The sequence below is a fragment of the Rhinopithecus bieti genome, unplaced genomic scaffold, assembly GCF_001698545.2.
Source record: "Rhinopithecus bieti isolate Rb0 unplaced genomic scaffold, ASM169854v2 scaffold_12, whole genome shotgun sequence".
Taxonomy (NCBI): domain Eukaryota; kingdom Metazoa; phylum Chordata; class Mammalia; order Primates; family Cercopithecidae; genus Rhinopithecus; species Rhinopithecus bieti.
This window is the reverse complement of record NW_016803028.1, coordinates 487,461-505,089: the sequence shown is the minus strand read 5'-3', so window position 1 is coordinate 505,089 and position 17,629 is coordinate 487,461. Positions and strand designations below refer to the sequence as shown.

The 17,629-nt window shown below is 39.5% G+C and overlaps 2 protein-coding genes across 5 annotated transcripts in view; one reads left to right on the top strand and one right to left on the bottom strand.

Annotated features, from left to right (window-relative positions):
* Nucleotides 1-1,350: 1,350 nt before the first annotated feature.
* DPH3 (diphthamide biosynthesis 3) lies at nucleotides 1,351-8,290 on the bottom strand. 2 transcript variants are annotated; one of them, XM_017880643.1, is made up of 3 exons: nucleotides 8,070-8,290; nucleotides 7,463-7,537; nucleotides 1,351-4,163 (listed from the first exon to the last, which is right to left on the bottom strand). In XM_017880643.1, exons 1-3 carry the CDS (start codon nucleotides 8,175-8,177, stop codon nucleotides 4,098-4,100), a joined length of 249 nt encoding a protein of 82 aa, XP_017736132.1. In that variant the 5' UTR covers nucleotides 8,178-8,290; the 3' UTR covers nucleotides 1,351-4,097. The 2 variants fall into 2 exon arrangements, with proteins under 2 accessions (XP_017736132.1, XP_017736181.1); XM_017880692.1 differs by lacking the exon at nucleotides 7,463-7,537.
* A 112-nt stretch (nucleotides 8,291-8,402) lies between these two features.
* Nucleotides 8,403-17,629, top strand: part of OXNAD1 (oxidoreductase NAD binding domain containing 1) — a 43,654-nt gene continuing 34,427 nt past the window's right edge. For 2 of the 3 annotated variants that reach the window (XM_017880437.1, XM_017880378.1), the window contains exons 1-4: nucleotides 8,403-8,825; nucleotides 13,787-13,936; nucleotides 15,625-15,751; nucleotides 16,356-16,419. In XM_017880437.1, coding sequence (XP_017735926.1) covers nucleotides 15,633-15,751; nucleotides 16,356-16,419 — 183 coding nt within the window. In that variant the 5' untranslated portion in view covers nucleotides 8,403-8,825; nucleotides 13,787-13,936; nucleotides 15,625-15,632. Of the gene's footprint in view, nucleotides 8,826-13,786; nucleotides 13,937-15,624; nucleotides 15,752-16,355; nucleotides 16,420-16,787; nucleotides 16,952-17,629 lie in introns of those variants that run through there. The other variant, XM_017880513.1, reaches the window with a different exon arrangement.

Sequence of the window (17,629 nt, the reverse complement as noted above, 5' to 3'; positions counted from 1 at the left end):
AGAATCAGCTAGCAGGCCTGTTAAAACACAGGTTGCAGGGCCCTACCCCTAGATTCAATAAGAGGGAGGCAAGCGTGTCCAAAACTTCACACTTCTCATATTTATGCCAAAAATACTGTCAATGTTTGCTGTGGCTTGGATATGGTTTGTCCACACCAAACTCATAATGAGGCTTGGTCCCCAACGTAATGGTGTTGAGAGATGGTGAGACTTTTAAGAGGTATTTGGATAACAAGGGATCTGCCCTTGAAGAAATTAATGACATCTGGTGGAAGTGAGGTCTCCCTCTCCCAAGACTAGGTACCAACAGAGGGGGTTGCTATAAAATGAGGCTGACTCTCCAGTATGGTATCTTTGCACATGCCCACTTCCCGTTCTTCTCCATCATGTTAGGACACAGTACGAGACCCTCACCAGGGTCATAGTATGAACTCTCCAGGCTCCAGAATCATGAGCCGAATTAACCTTTATTCTTGATAAATTATCCAGTCTGAGGTATTGTTACAGCAACAGAACATGGACTAAGAGAAAGCTCAAACAATGTTTAACTCCTTTTGGAGTTAGAATAGTTAACTGTTTTTTGCACATGACAGGGGTTAGCTGTCATGTTTTATAGATATTAGCTCATTTAATAATTTTCACAAGGCTGTTTCCTTCTCAACCTTCAGATCTTAGAAAAAGTGCCAGAGATCAGACTCCCTTAAAGTCACCTGACCCAGTTACTCTCTCCCACATCACCTGGTTTGTTTCCTTGGGGGCTTTAACTCATCTGTAATCTTGCTTCTGTCTCTTCTAGTTCCATGTTAAGTTTCCAAATGTAGAAACCCAATCTTCTTCACCTAGTGCCTAGCATGTGACAGGTGCTTCTCTGTCTAGTGCGTAGCACACGACAGCTATTTCTGTAATTGCAGAATGAATGGGTTCACACAGCAACCCTGTGAAAGAGGTACTATGATCTATATTTCACAAACCAGAAGATAATTATAAATTCCTGGAGATCACAGTGGAGGAACTAAGATTCTAATTGTCTTCTGACCAGAGCTAGGCTCTGAAATCACTCTAAGAATTGATCATCAGCCTTAAACATCAGTCTTCTTTCCTGGTAATAAACTGAGTCTAGGAATGTCAACTTTGTCTTACTACCACTTGACTCAAGTTATTTTTTTCCCAAATAGCAATAACAATCCACAGCCCAAACTGCAGAAAGTAGCAATTTCCTTATTTAAAAACTACTGTCCAAAACAAAAAGCCTATTAACAATACCCCAAAACAGTTTTCTACCTCATATAAAATCATAAACATTTTAATTGAGAATGTTGATATTTAGAAGAAAAACTACAGAAAAGCAAATGGATTTGAATTATCTGACTTTATTTAGCATGCAATGCAATTTATTCTGGCAATAAATTAATATGTGCAGTTATAAAAAATGTTGGGTGCTTTTCCCAAGAAAAATGTTTCTGAATGTGCACAATAGAATATATGCAGAATCTTTTCAACAGTCAACTTCATAATTTTTAAACTCATAAGTGTGGTAACATCAAGTTATGGAACAATGGACTTTCTCTGTAATTCATGATTTAGTTTGCGTATATGAAGGCTTTAATTGCCTTTTCAGTTCCTACAAGCTACCAAGCCTGAAATTGAAGAACTGACAGCTGAGAATGGAAATCACCTGATCAAGTCTCCTAATTGTACAGCTGAAGAATCCAATGGCCTTGCCAAAGATTACAAAGCTAAAAACAGACATAGCCTGGATGACAAGTCAGTTTTTATAGGTGCTCTAGAAATGTCTTGAGCTAAATAAGGCACATGTATCACACAGAACTTTAGTCATATCTCACAGTCCAGTTTTACTCTGCTTTCTCTTTATTTTTTAGAGAGGAGGTCTTGCCCTGTCAGATAGGCTGGAACGCAGTGGTGTGATCACAACTTACCACAGCCTCAAACTCCTGGGCCCAAGCAATTTGCTCATGGCCCCACACCTTGCTAATTAAAAGAAAATTTTTTAGAGGCAGGGTCTCTTTATGTTGCCCAGGCTAGTCTTGAACTCCTGGCCTCACAAGATCCTCTTGCCTCAGCTTCCTGAATAGCTGGGATTACAGGCACGAGCCACTGTGCCTGGCTCTGGTTTTACTTTCTGCTTAACACAGGATTCAATCTTGATGTGTTCCTTTATAGTTCACAAACTTAGTGACTCAATTGCTTTAGAAACAAACCAATAAATGATTTTATTTAGAAATAATCTGATTTAGAAATAAAACCATTCCCATTACTGCAGCATTATCATCAGTCACTGATTGCTAATGCTTTTCATGTTTCTTTTTTCCTGGGACGTGTGAACCCGGCAACTTTTCCTGTTCTTCTATGTTCTTAGCAAACCCACATCAAGGGTGTTTGTGTTTGAAATTCATCAGCATCAGAAAGAGCTAACATGTTGGCAATATCTAGAAAACCATCAACATGATTGTGGGACAGTTCATTTCGCTTTGCAGCTGATCCCACCATAGTGAGTGAGTACTCTGCTCTGTTCATCTGAGCAGTCACTTTGCTTTTGCAAAGCAGTTGTGGATTGCTTCTGGGATGTCAGTGTCCCAAACAGCAATGAGATTTCTCATCACATCCAGAATATGCCACATAATGTACTGAGCACTTTCAGCATACAATTTTTGGTAATTTATTGTCTCAGCCTAGTGGCTGCACATAGCCATGCTGCTGGCAGGTAAAAATGGCTACTCACTTGTTTTAACCTCCAATGAATGTATACAGTACACTTACCAATGAGTAACAGAACATTTACATTCTAGCAAGCTATTTTTCTAATTGCAGGAGCCATTCCTAAAACAACCTGACAGACATCAGTGCATTAACATTTTTTATTTATACACAGTAAAGCTGTGTATATAAAGGGAATTTTCAAATTTTCAATGTAAATGATTCTAATTTCTTGCTATTCTTAGTACTGCAGCAAAGGAAGAATGATAGCCTATCTTTATATATTTCTTTTTCTCCAGGGCAACATTTCTCTGCAGCAGTGAATGTCTGGTTTGGCTGCATGTTATAGAGGCTTATTAAATACGCTCTCATGGGCATATTTATTCACAATAGATCCCTCATTTTCAAGCTCATTCTCTGCTGTTAATTAATATTTACCTTGTAGTAGTGACACAACACTGTGATATGCCAAAAGCACAGCTTCCAGCCACGGAAATTTGACATTAACCCCTATAATGCAATTTCATTAGCCTTATCAAAAAACAAAAATTCAGATACGGAAATATATTACTTGCTCTGATCTGGCAAAGTCATTCAAACATTCAATTTACTATACTAGACTGCTCTGCTCCTCTCATTCTGTCACCAATTTCTCATCTTTCAGATGTTTTTCATCTTGTCCTGACTTCCAAGGAATATGCAGAATATAAGAAAACTCCACATTCTTTCATCAATTTAGACTTTCTTTCTTGTTCACTAACTTTTAGCTCTGGAGACATTGTGACCTCACTGTATCTTCTCTTTAATACTATGACCGAATTCTCTGCATGAAGCATTACAGAAATGACATGCTGAACAGAACATGTCCATCCTAATGGGAAAACAGGATACTGGCTTGGTATAGAAACTGGAAGTGTGGAACTGATGAAGCAACTAATTTTAAATTTAGAACAGCAAAGCTGATGTCAAATTTCAAAGGAAGGGCTAATTTTAATCATCTTAATAACCAAGTCAAAAATACAATCTCTTTTGTATTAAGAAATCCTAATGACTGAGGTAGATGATGCTGTTATCAGATACTGAAGGAATTTGGTTTAAAACATGAAAATGATGAAACCAAGGGAAGGAAAGCACTGTTTTGAAATTATCTTCTTTTAAATTTAGATGGAACATTAAGAATGCTTCCAATTTAAGGTTCTAAGATATGTCATGTTCTGGACTTGCTTCCTGAAGATGAACTCAGCAGCTGATGGAAAGAATCCACACTCTCATAGAACAGCAAATCACAAATGGTTGTCTCTGTGAAGCCAGGAGCTCTGCATCTGATACTTCTATCTGGGCTCATTTCCAACTGTTCAGGATTTGGATTCCTGAAGGCTTCTTCAGCAATGAACTAATTCTTTGTTGGCTGAAGGGGCTGGGACTGTTTCTCCACACACAAACTGATCCTAAGACAGAGTGAGAAATGACATTAACCAATACATTTCCGTGTCACAAATGCATTAATATTAAACCTTCATTTTGTTACAGAATCAATCCAGCTCTGTTAATTTTGTTTTTCCATTGCTATTATCATTTCATTGGTCAAAGAGCCAATGATAGCACTAGAATTAGAATCTTAAACATGTATCAGTTTTTGATTCTGAATTCATTATTTAATATAAAGCATCTTATAAACAAATATCCCCATCTTCAGTTCAGAGCAACCACTTCTCAGAAATCACATAAAGACATGTCACATCTTTTAAATTTCTATATTACTACTTACACTAAAACTTCTCCACTTTAATATTTGGTCATTCAAATACCAGTCCTCTTCAAAGTAATTACTTCTTCTAACTAAAAGGGATGGGTCTTTATGTGTTTCCCAACACGGATAATCTGCAACGGTAGCTACTTTGTAAATGAAGTTCAATCTCTGATCATTTATCCTGGCTTGTGTCAGTTACCACAAAAAATCTCTGCTTCCAAGGTTATCCCTCACCTCCAGGAATCTGATTCCTGAAGGATCAGCCCCTACTCTGTCCCTGCTACTCTGTTGTCCAATATTTGGAACCCTTTCACTGTGCCCTTTGGAATTCATGGTCCATTGTTAGCACAATGCTCCATATTCGCAACCTCTTCGTCAAAATATCCTTTTACCCCCAAAAGCATTGGTAGTATCTGGAAACAGTTTGAATTGAAACAACTGAGGATTGCTATTGGCATCTAATAGGTAGAGGCCAGGGATCCTGCTAGACATCCTATAATGCGCAAGATATCTCTGGACAACAAAGAATTATCAGGTCTAAAATGTCAATGGTGTTGAGGTTGAGATGAAGTCATATTCTTAAGGACAGTTTCCCTTATATGCCTGTCTAGTGGAGGCTCTGTGTTCTTAGGCTCCTAGTACCAGAGGGACTGGAAGTAGGGCTAGTTCCTCCTTTTTGCCACCCTTCTCCTTTCCTGTCTAAAACCTATCAGTTTAGAATCTTATGTCTTGAGACTACCGCATTGCTATTCTTCTCTGTTGCTGTCATTTATCCACCCTGGATGCCATATTTCAACCCCTCTGGACCTCCACCGTATTCATCCTACCACCCTTTCACTGCCCCTCACTCCCTTCATGTTCTCTTTACATAGTTCAAACTCCACAGTCGGTTATAACAACTCTTCTCTCACGCCTTACTATTTACTTGGGAAAACCATCAACCAGGTTAAATCTAACTTTCTGTGTCCATATTCACTTATGAAGGCTGAATTTCTACCACTTTAAACACTCTCTTGATCCTCTATCACCACTGGTTACTGTCGCATGTCTCTGCTCTCCTTTGCCGCAAACTCCTTAAAAGAAATGCCTATACTCACTGCCTTCCGTTCTCTCATTCTCTCCAACCAGTTTTCTGCCCGTTGGTTTCTTCAATCATGCGCTGTTCCTGTTACTCCATGGAAACTGCTCTCGTCACCATCACAAATGAACTCAGTGTTACTAAAGCTAATGGTTTATCAGTGTCACATGACAAGGATCACCACTTCCTCGACCCTTTCTCATCTGTTTTCCAGGATTTGACACTGCTGATTTTCCTCCTTTCTCAGTGGTTGCTCTTTTACCATCAGCTTTGGTGATTCCTTACTTCCCTCCCTGACTTTTTAATACTGGAGTGCCTTAATGCTCAGTCCTGTATTTTATCCATCTCTACATTCACAGACCTGGTGATCTCATCCAATTTCATGGCTCTAAATGCTGTCTGTCACTGATAACTCCAAAATTGACATTGCTAGCCAATCTCTCTCATGAACTCCAGACATATATATCCAATTGCCTTCTCAACAGCTGAACTTGGATGACAGACCTCTCAAACTTACCATGTACAATTTCAACCCCTATACCTATAGTTATATTCCCTCAATTGACAGTAACTCCATCCTCCCAGTTATTTAGGTAAAAAATATTGAAATCATCCTTGACTCACTCCTTCACACCCTGTACAAATCAGTCATTCAAAGCGTATCCAGAATCTAAGTACTTCTAATTACTTCCATTGCTGTAACCAGGTCCAAGCCACCCATCTCCTTCTTTAATTAGTGTAATAGCCTCCTAACTGGTTTTCCTGTTTCTATGCTTGCTCTCTATAGGCTACTCTGAACACAGCAGCCAGAATCATTTTTTTAAAAAAACTTAAGTTGGATCATAGCACTCCCATGTTTGAAAATCCCCCAGTGGTTCCCTATATCACTTAAAACAAGAGCCTAAATCCTTAAAGTGATCCACGACTTCATCTTGGACTATTCTCATCCTGCTCTGCTCTGGTCACACTGGCCTCCTCTTTGTTCCCTGATAAAATCAGGCATGTTCCTGTCTTAGGTCCCCTTCACTGAACGATCTTTTGCTGGACTCTCTTAACCCATACCCTCGTATGTACACGGCTCACTTCCTCGCCTCCTTCAAATCTTTACTTAATAAGGCCTTTCTCAGTAAGGCCTGCCATGATCACCCTATGGAAAATTGCAACCTCCTCCCAGACCAGCACTCCTGATCTTCCTTACCCTGTTTGCTTTCTGTTGCAGAGCACATTTTAATACAAGAATGAATCATTGTATTTCTAAATTATAGTCTAAATTATAGCCCGCTTCTCTAATGAGGCTCTGTGCCTTATCCCCACTTTCCCTATATTCATTTTGGAGTACATTCTTGAGAGTGTTAAGCTCCTTACCTAAATTTCATTCCAAGTACTGAACTAAACTCTGGGCAGGAGTGGGCAGTAATAACATTTTTTTTTTCCTATTGTCAACATCCTTGGGTGAAAGACAATAGAGCAACTAAAGACTAAAATGAAATTGTAAAGCTGCATCTAGGAATTATATCTCAAACAAGATAATGCAGAATTCTACGTATAAGCCAGGCATGAAATACCATACAATTGTTGCCTTCAAAGTCTAGGAGCGCTAAACAATTTTAATTACGTATTAAATAGAAGAGAAATATAAAAATTGTCCATTAAAATAATCTATATACGTTCTTCTATTTAATAATAATTTTCACTAAAGCTAGATTTATCTCTAAAACTAAAATAAATTATGTCATCTGAACTTTAAACATTTTAATTTACTATTCGGCTGTTTATCAATGGTGTTTAAAACCTGCCTAAATACCGCACTTTACCTAACACAATGAAACATTCTCCTGCTCTCATCACTGACAGGCTGATCTAAGTCCTTGCCACTGCCTTATAACACCCTTCCCCGGTTTTAAAATTATATCCCTTACTTTGTCATAAATCACTTTTATAATGAGAGAGCAGCTAGGACACGTTGCAACGTCTTCCCCATTCTCCAAATCTTCCTACAACGAAATCAAACACCATGTGGTCAGCATAGTCTTCTCTTCGCCATATCCTCCCCCAAACCTATCCCACCCCTAGATGCAAGTCCCTTCGGGGAAGGTGGCTTGCCTTCCCCGAAAGGTGGGTGAGAACCCCAGGGCCTTCAGCAGGAAATACCGACATCATTTTCCCCTAGAAACACTTAGGAAGGTTAGGCGAGCTTCAGTAGCCCCAAAAGCCCTGGGAAACAAAAAACGAGTCCTCTCCTCGACAGAAATATCCCAGGTTGGGACTCTAAGGCAGCGATCCGGCAGAGAGAGAGAGGCTCCCCGCCGCCCTCTCCCTGGGCTAACTTAAGACCAGAACTACGTGCCTACCAAGAGAGCTCAGGGTATTAGCTGGGGTAGGGGGATGCGGGAGGAGGAAGATTCAGCAACGGGAAAGAGGGCGTGGGTGACACAGCGCAGCAAAGGCCACCCAATGACGGAAGGAACACGGCGGAGCCAAACTGCGCTTGCTTGGGTGAACCGCCGGGCGGGACCCTGAAGTTACCTTGGTGATGGAGAAGTTATCTCCACATGGGCAGGGATAGAAATACGTCTCCGAGTCCTCGTCATATTGGAAGTCCTCGATTTCCACTTCGTCATGAAACACTGCCATGGTCAGCCGGGGTCGCCGAAGCGGTGGCAACTCCGCAGTCAGAGACCAGCTCCGACTTCCTAACTTGGCCGGAACCGGCCTGGGCTCGGCATCATCAGGTCGCGCCGGGCAAGGACAAGCGCTTCCGGCGCATAGGCAATGACGCAACGCCGGCCTGCGCGGCCAAACGGATAACCGTTACGGTCACCATGGAGATGGCTGGGCTAGGGGCGGAGACGGCGGAGCTAGGGGCGGAGACACTGGGAAGACGGCGCGTCTTGCTCAGCGGGGTCGCGCACCGCTCCTCCTATTGGATGGCAGCGACCAATAGAATATGGGGCTCGCCCGCGCTGCTGCGTCATGTCTGGGACCGCGGAGTATCCCAGGTGCCGGCAGCTAAGCGTGGCAGGGTCAGCAAGCTACACCAGCGGGGAAAGTTTCCCTGTTTCTTGTCGCCTGCTTTAACGCCTTAAACAGCCCGCTGAAAGCTCCAGCATGTGCTAGGTAGCATCCTACTGGCCCTCGGGAAAGGCGGAGTGGGGAGGCGAGAGCAGCTTAGCCTCCTTGACCTCCCTTCTTGGTGACGGACGAACAGTTCCCGTGGAATTTCGCTTCACCGAGTGACCTTGAGCCCAGGGCGAAGGTCAGCTTGTTAGTTCCTGGCTGCAGGTACATTCCGCTTCTTTCTCACCCCAGAAGTCTTAAAATATCCTAAATTGTGTTGCTGAAAGGACCAAGTCCTGGAAGGCAGGGATTGAGTTTTAGTCTTCTGTTTTGCCAGGCATATAACATTATTAACTACGATGATTTGTAGTAATAGTAATAACATTACCTTTTATTATTGGGGAGTTATGTGCCAGCTATTGCACTAAGTGGAATTGTCAACTCCAGGAGTTTACATGTTATTCCATTTTATTAGTCTTTAAACTGAGGTACAGAGAGTTAGGCATCTTGACTAAAATCATACACCTGGGAAATAATGAGCTTTTCTGTCTCCAAGGCCCAGGGACAAATTACTTATGTGAGTACTAGTTTTTTCTTTGCGAAGGAAATGGTGTCAGTAGGCATGTTTATCAGTGTGAGGCCTACGTATGCCTTGAAGCGAAATGCAGATAAAAGGCATTTTTGTCTTGAAAGCAGTGCTAGTGCCTGTTTTGGTAAAACCGATTCCATTGGGTCTTACTCAATTACTGGGCATTTTAATATCTTAGTAGAGAAGAAATGCATTGTAGTGAAAAAAAAAAACACTTTTGAGAGAAGATCTGGGATCGGAATCTTGAGTTGTTGATTAGCTCTGGCAAGTGGGTATTTATATTCTTTGGGCCTTATTTCCTCTTCTAAGAAAGGATTGTAGTAGAGATGATATAATATCCTTTTTAGATGTAACGTTGCACTTTTGCATGGAAATTGTGAGTTTTACTTGGTTCAGCAACGATATATAACATATTTAGTTTTCATTTACATAACATATTCCTGTGCTTATATTTACACACTCATATGTTGGCATAAAGTTACCAATTTTGTGCACACTTAGGTGAAGCTCCACTCAATGTAGCCCTTTTAAAGCTTGAAAACTTAAAGGCGGAGGAGTTTTTGGGGGAAAATCCAAAAGCTATATTACAGGAGTTTATGGAGGATTATTTCAAAGGCCTAACAAACGCTTAATTTTGCATAATTATAGATTTACCCAGCAGTTAGGAAACATTTGTTAAAACTTGTCAAGGATTAACTGTGATGATTCTGGTCTGTCTGGGCAAAGGAGACATCCCAGCAAAGCCCACACAGCTTGGAGGCTGCTCCACTGTTGACACAAATACTTCCCACAAGCCTCTTGGAGACAGGAAAAAAAGGGAGATTCTCTGTGTCTATTCTGCAGTCCCTTTGATCATTTTGAGGTTGGGAGCCGTCTTTACTTCTTTAGTGCTTCTGAGTGTAAGTACTTGAAAATTCATTATGAGCCATTTTTATATGTTGAGAAATGGATGTAGTCATATTTGGCTCATGGGAGGTATAAATTGGTAGATCTTTTAGAAAGCATTTCGCATCTATCAAAAAGAATTTGCTGAGGAATTTTAAAATCTGAAGTTAGTAGTCCTAAAAGTTATAGGGGTTGTTGGGTAGTTTTTCTTTGTAATGTTCCAACTTTTCTTTGAATACATGTTACCTAAAGTGGAAAAAACGAATGAGCTACTTATTAATAATAGTTGATACTGTGTTGGTCATACACTGTGACCAAAGCCTTATGTGCATTATGTCATTAAAACAACCCGGTGAGATATAAGTATCATTATCCCCATCTTTATCATTGAGAAGCAGGAGGCTTAGGGGCTGAGGAACTTGCCTAAGGCAAAGCTGGGAAATGGCAGTAAGCTATGATGAGAACTCAAATCTGTCTGACCCTAGAATCTAGGCTTTTAATTAACATAATGTCATTTTTGATGTGATGGTACTTCAAGCAGAGCTAGATTTAAAAAGCAGCACTGTAGCTCTGCAGACTGCTGAGATCTTCCTGGAAGCAGTGCTTGTTCCCTTGAGAACTAGATTTGGGGAGGGGAGGTTCTCTACGGCTTTCCATATGTTTTCATCGTGGCATCCATTGATCGTCCCCACTGTCTGGTCAGAGATGGCTGCTCTTAACGTTCTGCCCAATTTGAGCTTGTGCTGTGCTGAAGAAAGTAAAACCATATCCAAGCATGTAATGTAGTTTATTTTACTCCACCCAGCACTTTTAAAGAAAACGTTACAATGACTACTAAACTTTACATTTATTCCCAGAAGGATGGAAATATTTTGTAATGACACCCTTTTTGACCCTGAGTGTAACATAAGCAGATTTATTAGTTGCTATTGTAATTTGAGATCACAAGTTTATTTATCATAATTGTTAACTAACACTGCTTATCCAGAAAACAACGATGCCTAGGGTTCTTAGCCCAAGTTCAGATTTAGAAAACCGAGGTGGGCAGATCATGAGGTCAGGAGTTTGAGACCAGCCTGACCAATGATGAAACCCGGTGTCTACTAAAAATACAAAAATTAGCCAGGCATGGTGGCACGTGCATGTAATCCCAGCTACTCAGGAGGCTGAGGCAGGAGGATCGCTTGAACCTGGGAGGCGGAGGTTGCAGTGAGCCGAGATCGTGCCACTGCACTCTAGCCTGGGCGACAGAGCTAGATTCCATCTCACAAAAAAAGAAGTAGGTCATAATTGTATAATGCAAAGTATATTTGATGAGTGCTGTTGTATATCAGGCCAGAGGGAGTTGTGTATTGGCAATACCAAACCTTCACCTCTCTAGGTTGTTTGACAAGGAAGAGAAGGGGTCAGTGTATTAGGATTGATTTTAGTAACACTCTTGCTTGCCAGGTACTTTGGTAGACGTTTTATTTATTCGTCTCAGTAATCCAGTGAGGTGGCATGGGTAATGTTAAAATGACTAAAATTGCTGAAGATTAGAAAGCAGGAAGGAGTCACACCTGAGCCCAGTTCTGCTGATTTCAAGTCAAAAGCTCTGTGTATACTACTTGTTTACCAAGAGGAGCCCCTTTTCTTCCTCAGTGACACCTGATTCTAAATTGACAGATGTCATGGTTGTTCTTTGAACTTACTTAATTTCAGTGCATTTGTGCTTGTTGAGGCATTCTTGGCTTTTCTCTGTCAGTGTCCTCTCACACCCTGCCTAATGTATCAGCAAGTTTTGGGGCTCTAGTTTCAAAATATATGTCATGTTCATCTACTTCTGCCATCTCTGTAGCTGTTACCTTATTATAATCTTAGACCAGAGTCTTTTAACTGGACTTCCTGCTTCCACTCCTGCGCCTCTCTATTATCCTTCCCACAGCAACTTGAGCAGTTCTTTAAAAATATAAATTAGGTCTTGTCCTTCTTCTGATTGATTCAGACTTTCCAGTTGCTTCCTGTTACCCTTAGGATAAAATTCCTACCCTTACTATAGACTGCTGGACTTCATCTTATTTCACTCTTACCAGCTTACTGCTCTCCAGTCATACTGGCCTTGGTTCCTCTTCACATGCCGGGCTTATTTCTGCATTAGGACCTTTGCTCTTGCTAGTCCTTCTGCCAGAGTGATCTGCCTTTAACATTTGCTTGGCTGCCGTTTCTTCATCATTCAGGTCTCAGCCAAGGTATCATCACTGGAGAGATATCTTTCTTAATATTTCCCCCACCTACCCCATCACTCTTACTTCCTTTATCATACTCATCATAATCTATAATTATCTTGTTAATTATTTGTTTACTATTATCTGTCTCTGGAACTGTAATAAAAGCTTCATGATGGCAAGGGCCTTGTGTCGGGTTCTTTATTATATCTTCAAGGCCTAAAATAGTGCCTGGCACCCTGTAATTGTTGAATGAACTGAGTATACCTGTTGAACTGAAACCATGTAATTAATCTTAAATGTTAAATTTAATGTGTTGCTTGCAGAAGTTTGTTTTACTACATATTTAGTGGGTGTCAGTTTTATTTAGCATTTATTATAATTTTCTGCATTTCAGAAATAAAGTTAGTTAAGATATTTTGGTAAGGGAAGACCTGTGAGGATACAGACATAGATGGGATGTTCTTCTTTATATGGTTTTAGAAATAACTTGATATATATTGATCTGCTGTGGTTGATTAAATACTTACAGTATGAAACTGCTGGACATATTTCAAAAAATTAGTAGGTTTTAATTATTTATATTTTAGGACTGGCATAAAGCTTTGGAAAGAACTTTGAACAGAATTTTATAAAAATGTCCTTTATTTACCAGTAGGTGGCACTCTTGGTCATGGTTACTTTTACAAAATAAACTTGGGATTTTAAAGAACTGTTTTTTTTTTTTTGAGACTGAGTTTCGCTTTTGTTGCCCAGGCTGGATTATAATGGCATGATCTTGGCTCACTGCAACCTCCGCCTCTCAGGTTCAAGCGATTCTCCTGCCTCAGCCTCCCTAATAACTGGGATTACAGGTGCCTGACACCATACCCAGCTAATTTTTTGTATTTTTAGTAGAGATAGGGTTTTACCATGTTGGCCAGGCTGGTCTCGAACTCCTGACCTCAGGCGATCTACCCACCTCAGCCTCCCAAAGTGCTGGGATTACAGGCATGAGCCACTGTGCCCGGCAAGAACTGCTTTTAAAATTAACATTTGTTTTCCAGTTCAGTTGAGAAGGAGACCATTCAAACAGCATAATCATTAAACAATGTATCCTATTGTGAGGACAACTTATTTTAGCAATAGTTGTCTAAAACATTGAACAGAACAGTATTTCCATATTTAACAATATAGTGGTTATATTTTATCAGGGAACTTGGCCTTAAGTGACATGTAACTGTGTCATTCTAGCCTTTGGTCTGCTGTTTCTTAGGGTGGATATCCTAAGTAGAAGGTGTTAAAGACAGGCTAAGGAAGAGGAACAAAAGAAGCTGTAAGATAAATAACCAAAAAAGAAAAATGGAAGCATGGAGGGAAGAATGAATGGAGAGCGGGTAATTGAGAGTGGGCTTGTTGTGAGGTGATGCCTACTGATTATAATGAGCCTTTCCTTTGGCAGCTAAAAGGTAATAGTGCTTTTGATCAGTTCCCCAAAACATTGTTATATGTTGTTTGTGCCATTGCAGGAACTTTGTGAGAATTTTAATGCATGGAAAAACTGTCCATGTTCCAACTGCTGTACATCCAAAAGTCTCAGTGTAATAGCAGGACCAAAATATTCTGTCAATCAGCTGACCATATTCTTAATGACTCCTAAAATCTCGTGGACTTCTAAAGTAAGTTTCAACTTCTTTCTTTCAGGGATTAAGGTAACGTTATTGACTTAGCACATTTAATGGAGAAAAACTACATTTAGTGGTCTTGAATGAGGTTGAAGAGGCCTTCTGCTTTTTTCATTTAGTGAAGAGAAAAATAGCAAGTACCATGGTTATCCACAATGATGATGCAACATACTATGAAAAGAAGAAATATATCGTTTATCTAAAGACTAGTTATGAAGCAGTGAGCTTTTTAATATGATTGGGGTATAACCGAATAAACTATGTATGACTTATATCACCATCAGATTTATTTATTATTTATTTTCTGTCTTCATCTATTGAAAGCAAACTCCCTAAGAGGGTTTTTGTTTTCTTGCCTACGGCACCATTGCTTACGCCAGTGCCTGCCACATACTGGACTCTTGATAGATACTTGTTGAATGAAAGACCAAATTAATGAATATGGAGTAGGAATGTAAACACTTAGCTTGAATATTTTGCTAACAGCAATTTATTACAATTAATTTATATACTGCCTCCCAAAAAGCTCAGAGAAAAAAAGTATTCACATGCATTTTCATTTATTCTCAAGGTAACTAAGATAGAAAAGGACAGATAGAGCAATGTAACATGTTAAATGTGGCCATTTTAGACAAATGCTTAAAAATTGACATAGGAAAATGATATAAAAGGAACCGAAAAGAAATATCATCTGACTCCTAATCAGTGCTTTTCTTGATAGGCTGGTAGTTTTTAGAATTTGAAATGTTGAAGAATCTCTGTGTGTGTGTGTGAGTGTGTGTGTTTAACTTTTTGTTGAAGTTCAAGTACAAACAGAAAACTACACAGATTCTAAGAGGACAGCTTAATCAGTTTTACAAAAAGTGAAAATACCCATGCAATCTGCACCCAGATTAAGAAACAACATTGTCACTGCCACCTCCCAAAGGAAATTGCTAACTTGATTTCTGATATCATAGATTCATTTTGTCCGTTTTTATACTTTATATGCTTTAGAATAAAAGAATATCTGTTCTTTGGGGTCTGGCTTCTTTCATTCTGTATGTTATTTGTGATATTCATCTATGTTACTGCATGTATTTGCAGTTTGTTTTCATTGCTGTATAGTGTATCTTACTGTGTGACTGTATCACAATTAGCTTATCTCCCCTAGTAATGGCATTTGGATAGTTTCCAGTTTGGGCTATTATGAATAGTGTTATTATTATCAGTTTTGGTTTTTTAATATCTGGGAACCTTAAGCTTCTTGTTGGGAACCACGGTAAATTTATCTTCCTCTTACACTTTACCTAACAAGAAATGTGAAAGACTTATGTAGTGCTCTTTAGGTAGAATACAATTATCAGGAAGTTACAAAATCTACTCCCTTCTTCTATAATAGCATAAGATTAGTCATGTGAACTTGGTCAGAGATTTTAGAAAGCAATAGAGAACACGAATATTTGATAGCACCAAAAATTACATACTTATATACGTAATTGTGGAGATACCTTGAGTCAACTCTAAATAGTGGAAGAAATTTTGTCAAGGTGAAGTTAGGCTCTTGGCTGCTTTGCTGGTAGCTTGACTCATAATAGCACCAACAGAAATCCAAACTCTTCTTCACTGACCTTCTAAAATGGTCTGCTGTTTCCCCACTTTTTAAAAAAGCAATTTGAAATTTCAGTTTTATGTTTTCCCAGGAAGCGCCATGGCCTGTGCTGCTGTTAGGATTCCTGGGTTGTTGCGGTGCTCTGTTGGAGCCATCCGTACTGAGGCTGCATCACTGAGATTGACACTCAGCACTTTGCGCCACCTTACTCTAACCAGGTGAGTCATTAAGCCTTCTGTGTCATTTGAAGTTGATTTTCAGAAAACCTGACCTGCTGATGGTTGTGGGAGGCGTATCAGACTCCCGGAAAGGTAACATCTAGGCTTCAGTGTGCATGCTGTCAGGTTGTTAACCCTTTTTTTTTTTTTTTTTTTTTTTTTTTTCTGAGACGGAATCTTGCTCTGTCACCCAGGCTGGAGTGCAGTGGCGTGATCTCAGCTCACTGCAACCTCCACCTACTGGATTCAAGCAATTCTCTTGTCTTAGCCTCCCGAGTAGCTGGGATTACAGGCATGCACCACCACACCTGGCTAATTTTTGTGTTTTTGGTAGAGACAGGGTTTCGCCCTGTTGGTCAGGCTGGTCTCGTACTCCTGACCTCAGATGATCTGCCTGCTTCGCCCTCCCAAAGTGCTGGGATTACAGGCGTGAGCCACCATGCCCGGCCAAAACTTTAGTTAGATGGGCAAATACTCACTGGCCACTTTATAGGATCCATAGTGTTATATTGTATTTAGGATAACCGTGATATTTCAGGAAAAACTAATTTTATTATTTTTATGAAGATACTATGTAATGACGTAATTTTACTTTCTATTAAAGCATAATGAAATCCAAAAGGAAAACTGATCACATGGAGAGAACTGCAAGTGTCGTTCGACGAGAGGTTTGTATCTTCGGGATATGACAGGTTTTTCCAGCTACTAGCTTATGGGTAAAGCGTTAGATGAGTCTGGTCCTTTTGAAGGACAGTTGGGAAGTTTGTTATTTTTCTATATAGAAATTTTCTGAGCAGGACATAAGATATCTGATTTGAAAAGATGATAGATACTCAAATTTTTCCCTTTAAACTTGGAATGAATGGATTACCTGTTGATGAACAGAGTAGAGCAGCAATTGAGGGAGCCATCCTCACAGGTATGATGTTTAGGGTTATATTTTAGCACTAGAATTTCTTTTAGAGCCTACATTTTATGAATAGCTTACCTTTTTTTGTATCATGTCTCAAAGTCATTGTTCTCATTCCTACTTTAGAACAAGGGAGAAAGCACTAACATCTGAGAAAGGAAAATGGACAAGCTCTTGTTATCCTTGTAATGTACAGATTTTTTCCACCATATTCAGACTATAGAAAGCTAATCTACCACCTGAAAGGGTGTCAAGGGCTGAGAAGTAAAGGATCCTCACCCTTTACCTCAGTGAGTAACCCCATTTTTATTTAAAAACATAAATTGGATATTTTATTTTGCTTTTTTGAATGTTGATCACTTATTCAGGTATATTTAGCTTAGGGTTATAAGTCTGTTGAAGCTAACAATAAAAATCTATTTCATATAAAGAACAATTATATACTTCTACAAACATGGGCAGAAATTATATTGTCTCATTTAAATTTATCTGTTAATAGAAGGATACATTTTAATGTAAAGGCATATTGTTTAGGCCCTACTTTTAAGGCTAACTTCTTTCAGAAAATTACCTTGGGACTAAGGGTAATATGTTTGTTGATTCAGCTTAAAGTTCATTTTTTTTTTTTTTTTTTTTTGAGAAGTTTGTAAAATTAGTTCAGCATAGTAGATTTAGGAGCTTGTGGGGAAATACACTTTTCCCAATGATAAATCTGAAAAGACCTTTTGGTTTGTTGAAGTGACCAAAAATGCTGATTCTGTAAATGTGAGACTTGTTAGGATTTCTTTTTAAAAAATGAAGGCCTTGCAAATTGTGAAAAAAAAGTGATTTCTCTTACAGGTGCTTTCCTGTTGTATTTTGAGGCTGGCGGAATTAGAGCAGAGGTTGAAAATCTTTCTCTAGAAGGCCAGATAGTAAATATTTTAGCTTTTTTGGGCCATGCTGTCATTTTTTTTTTTTTTTTTTTT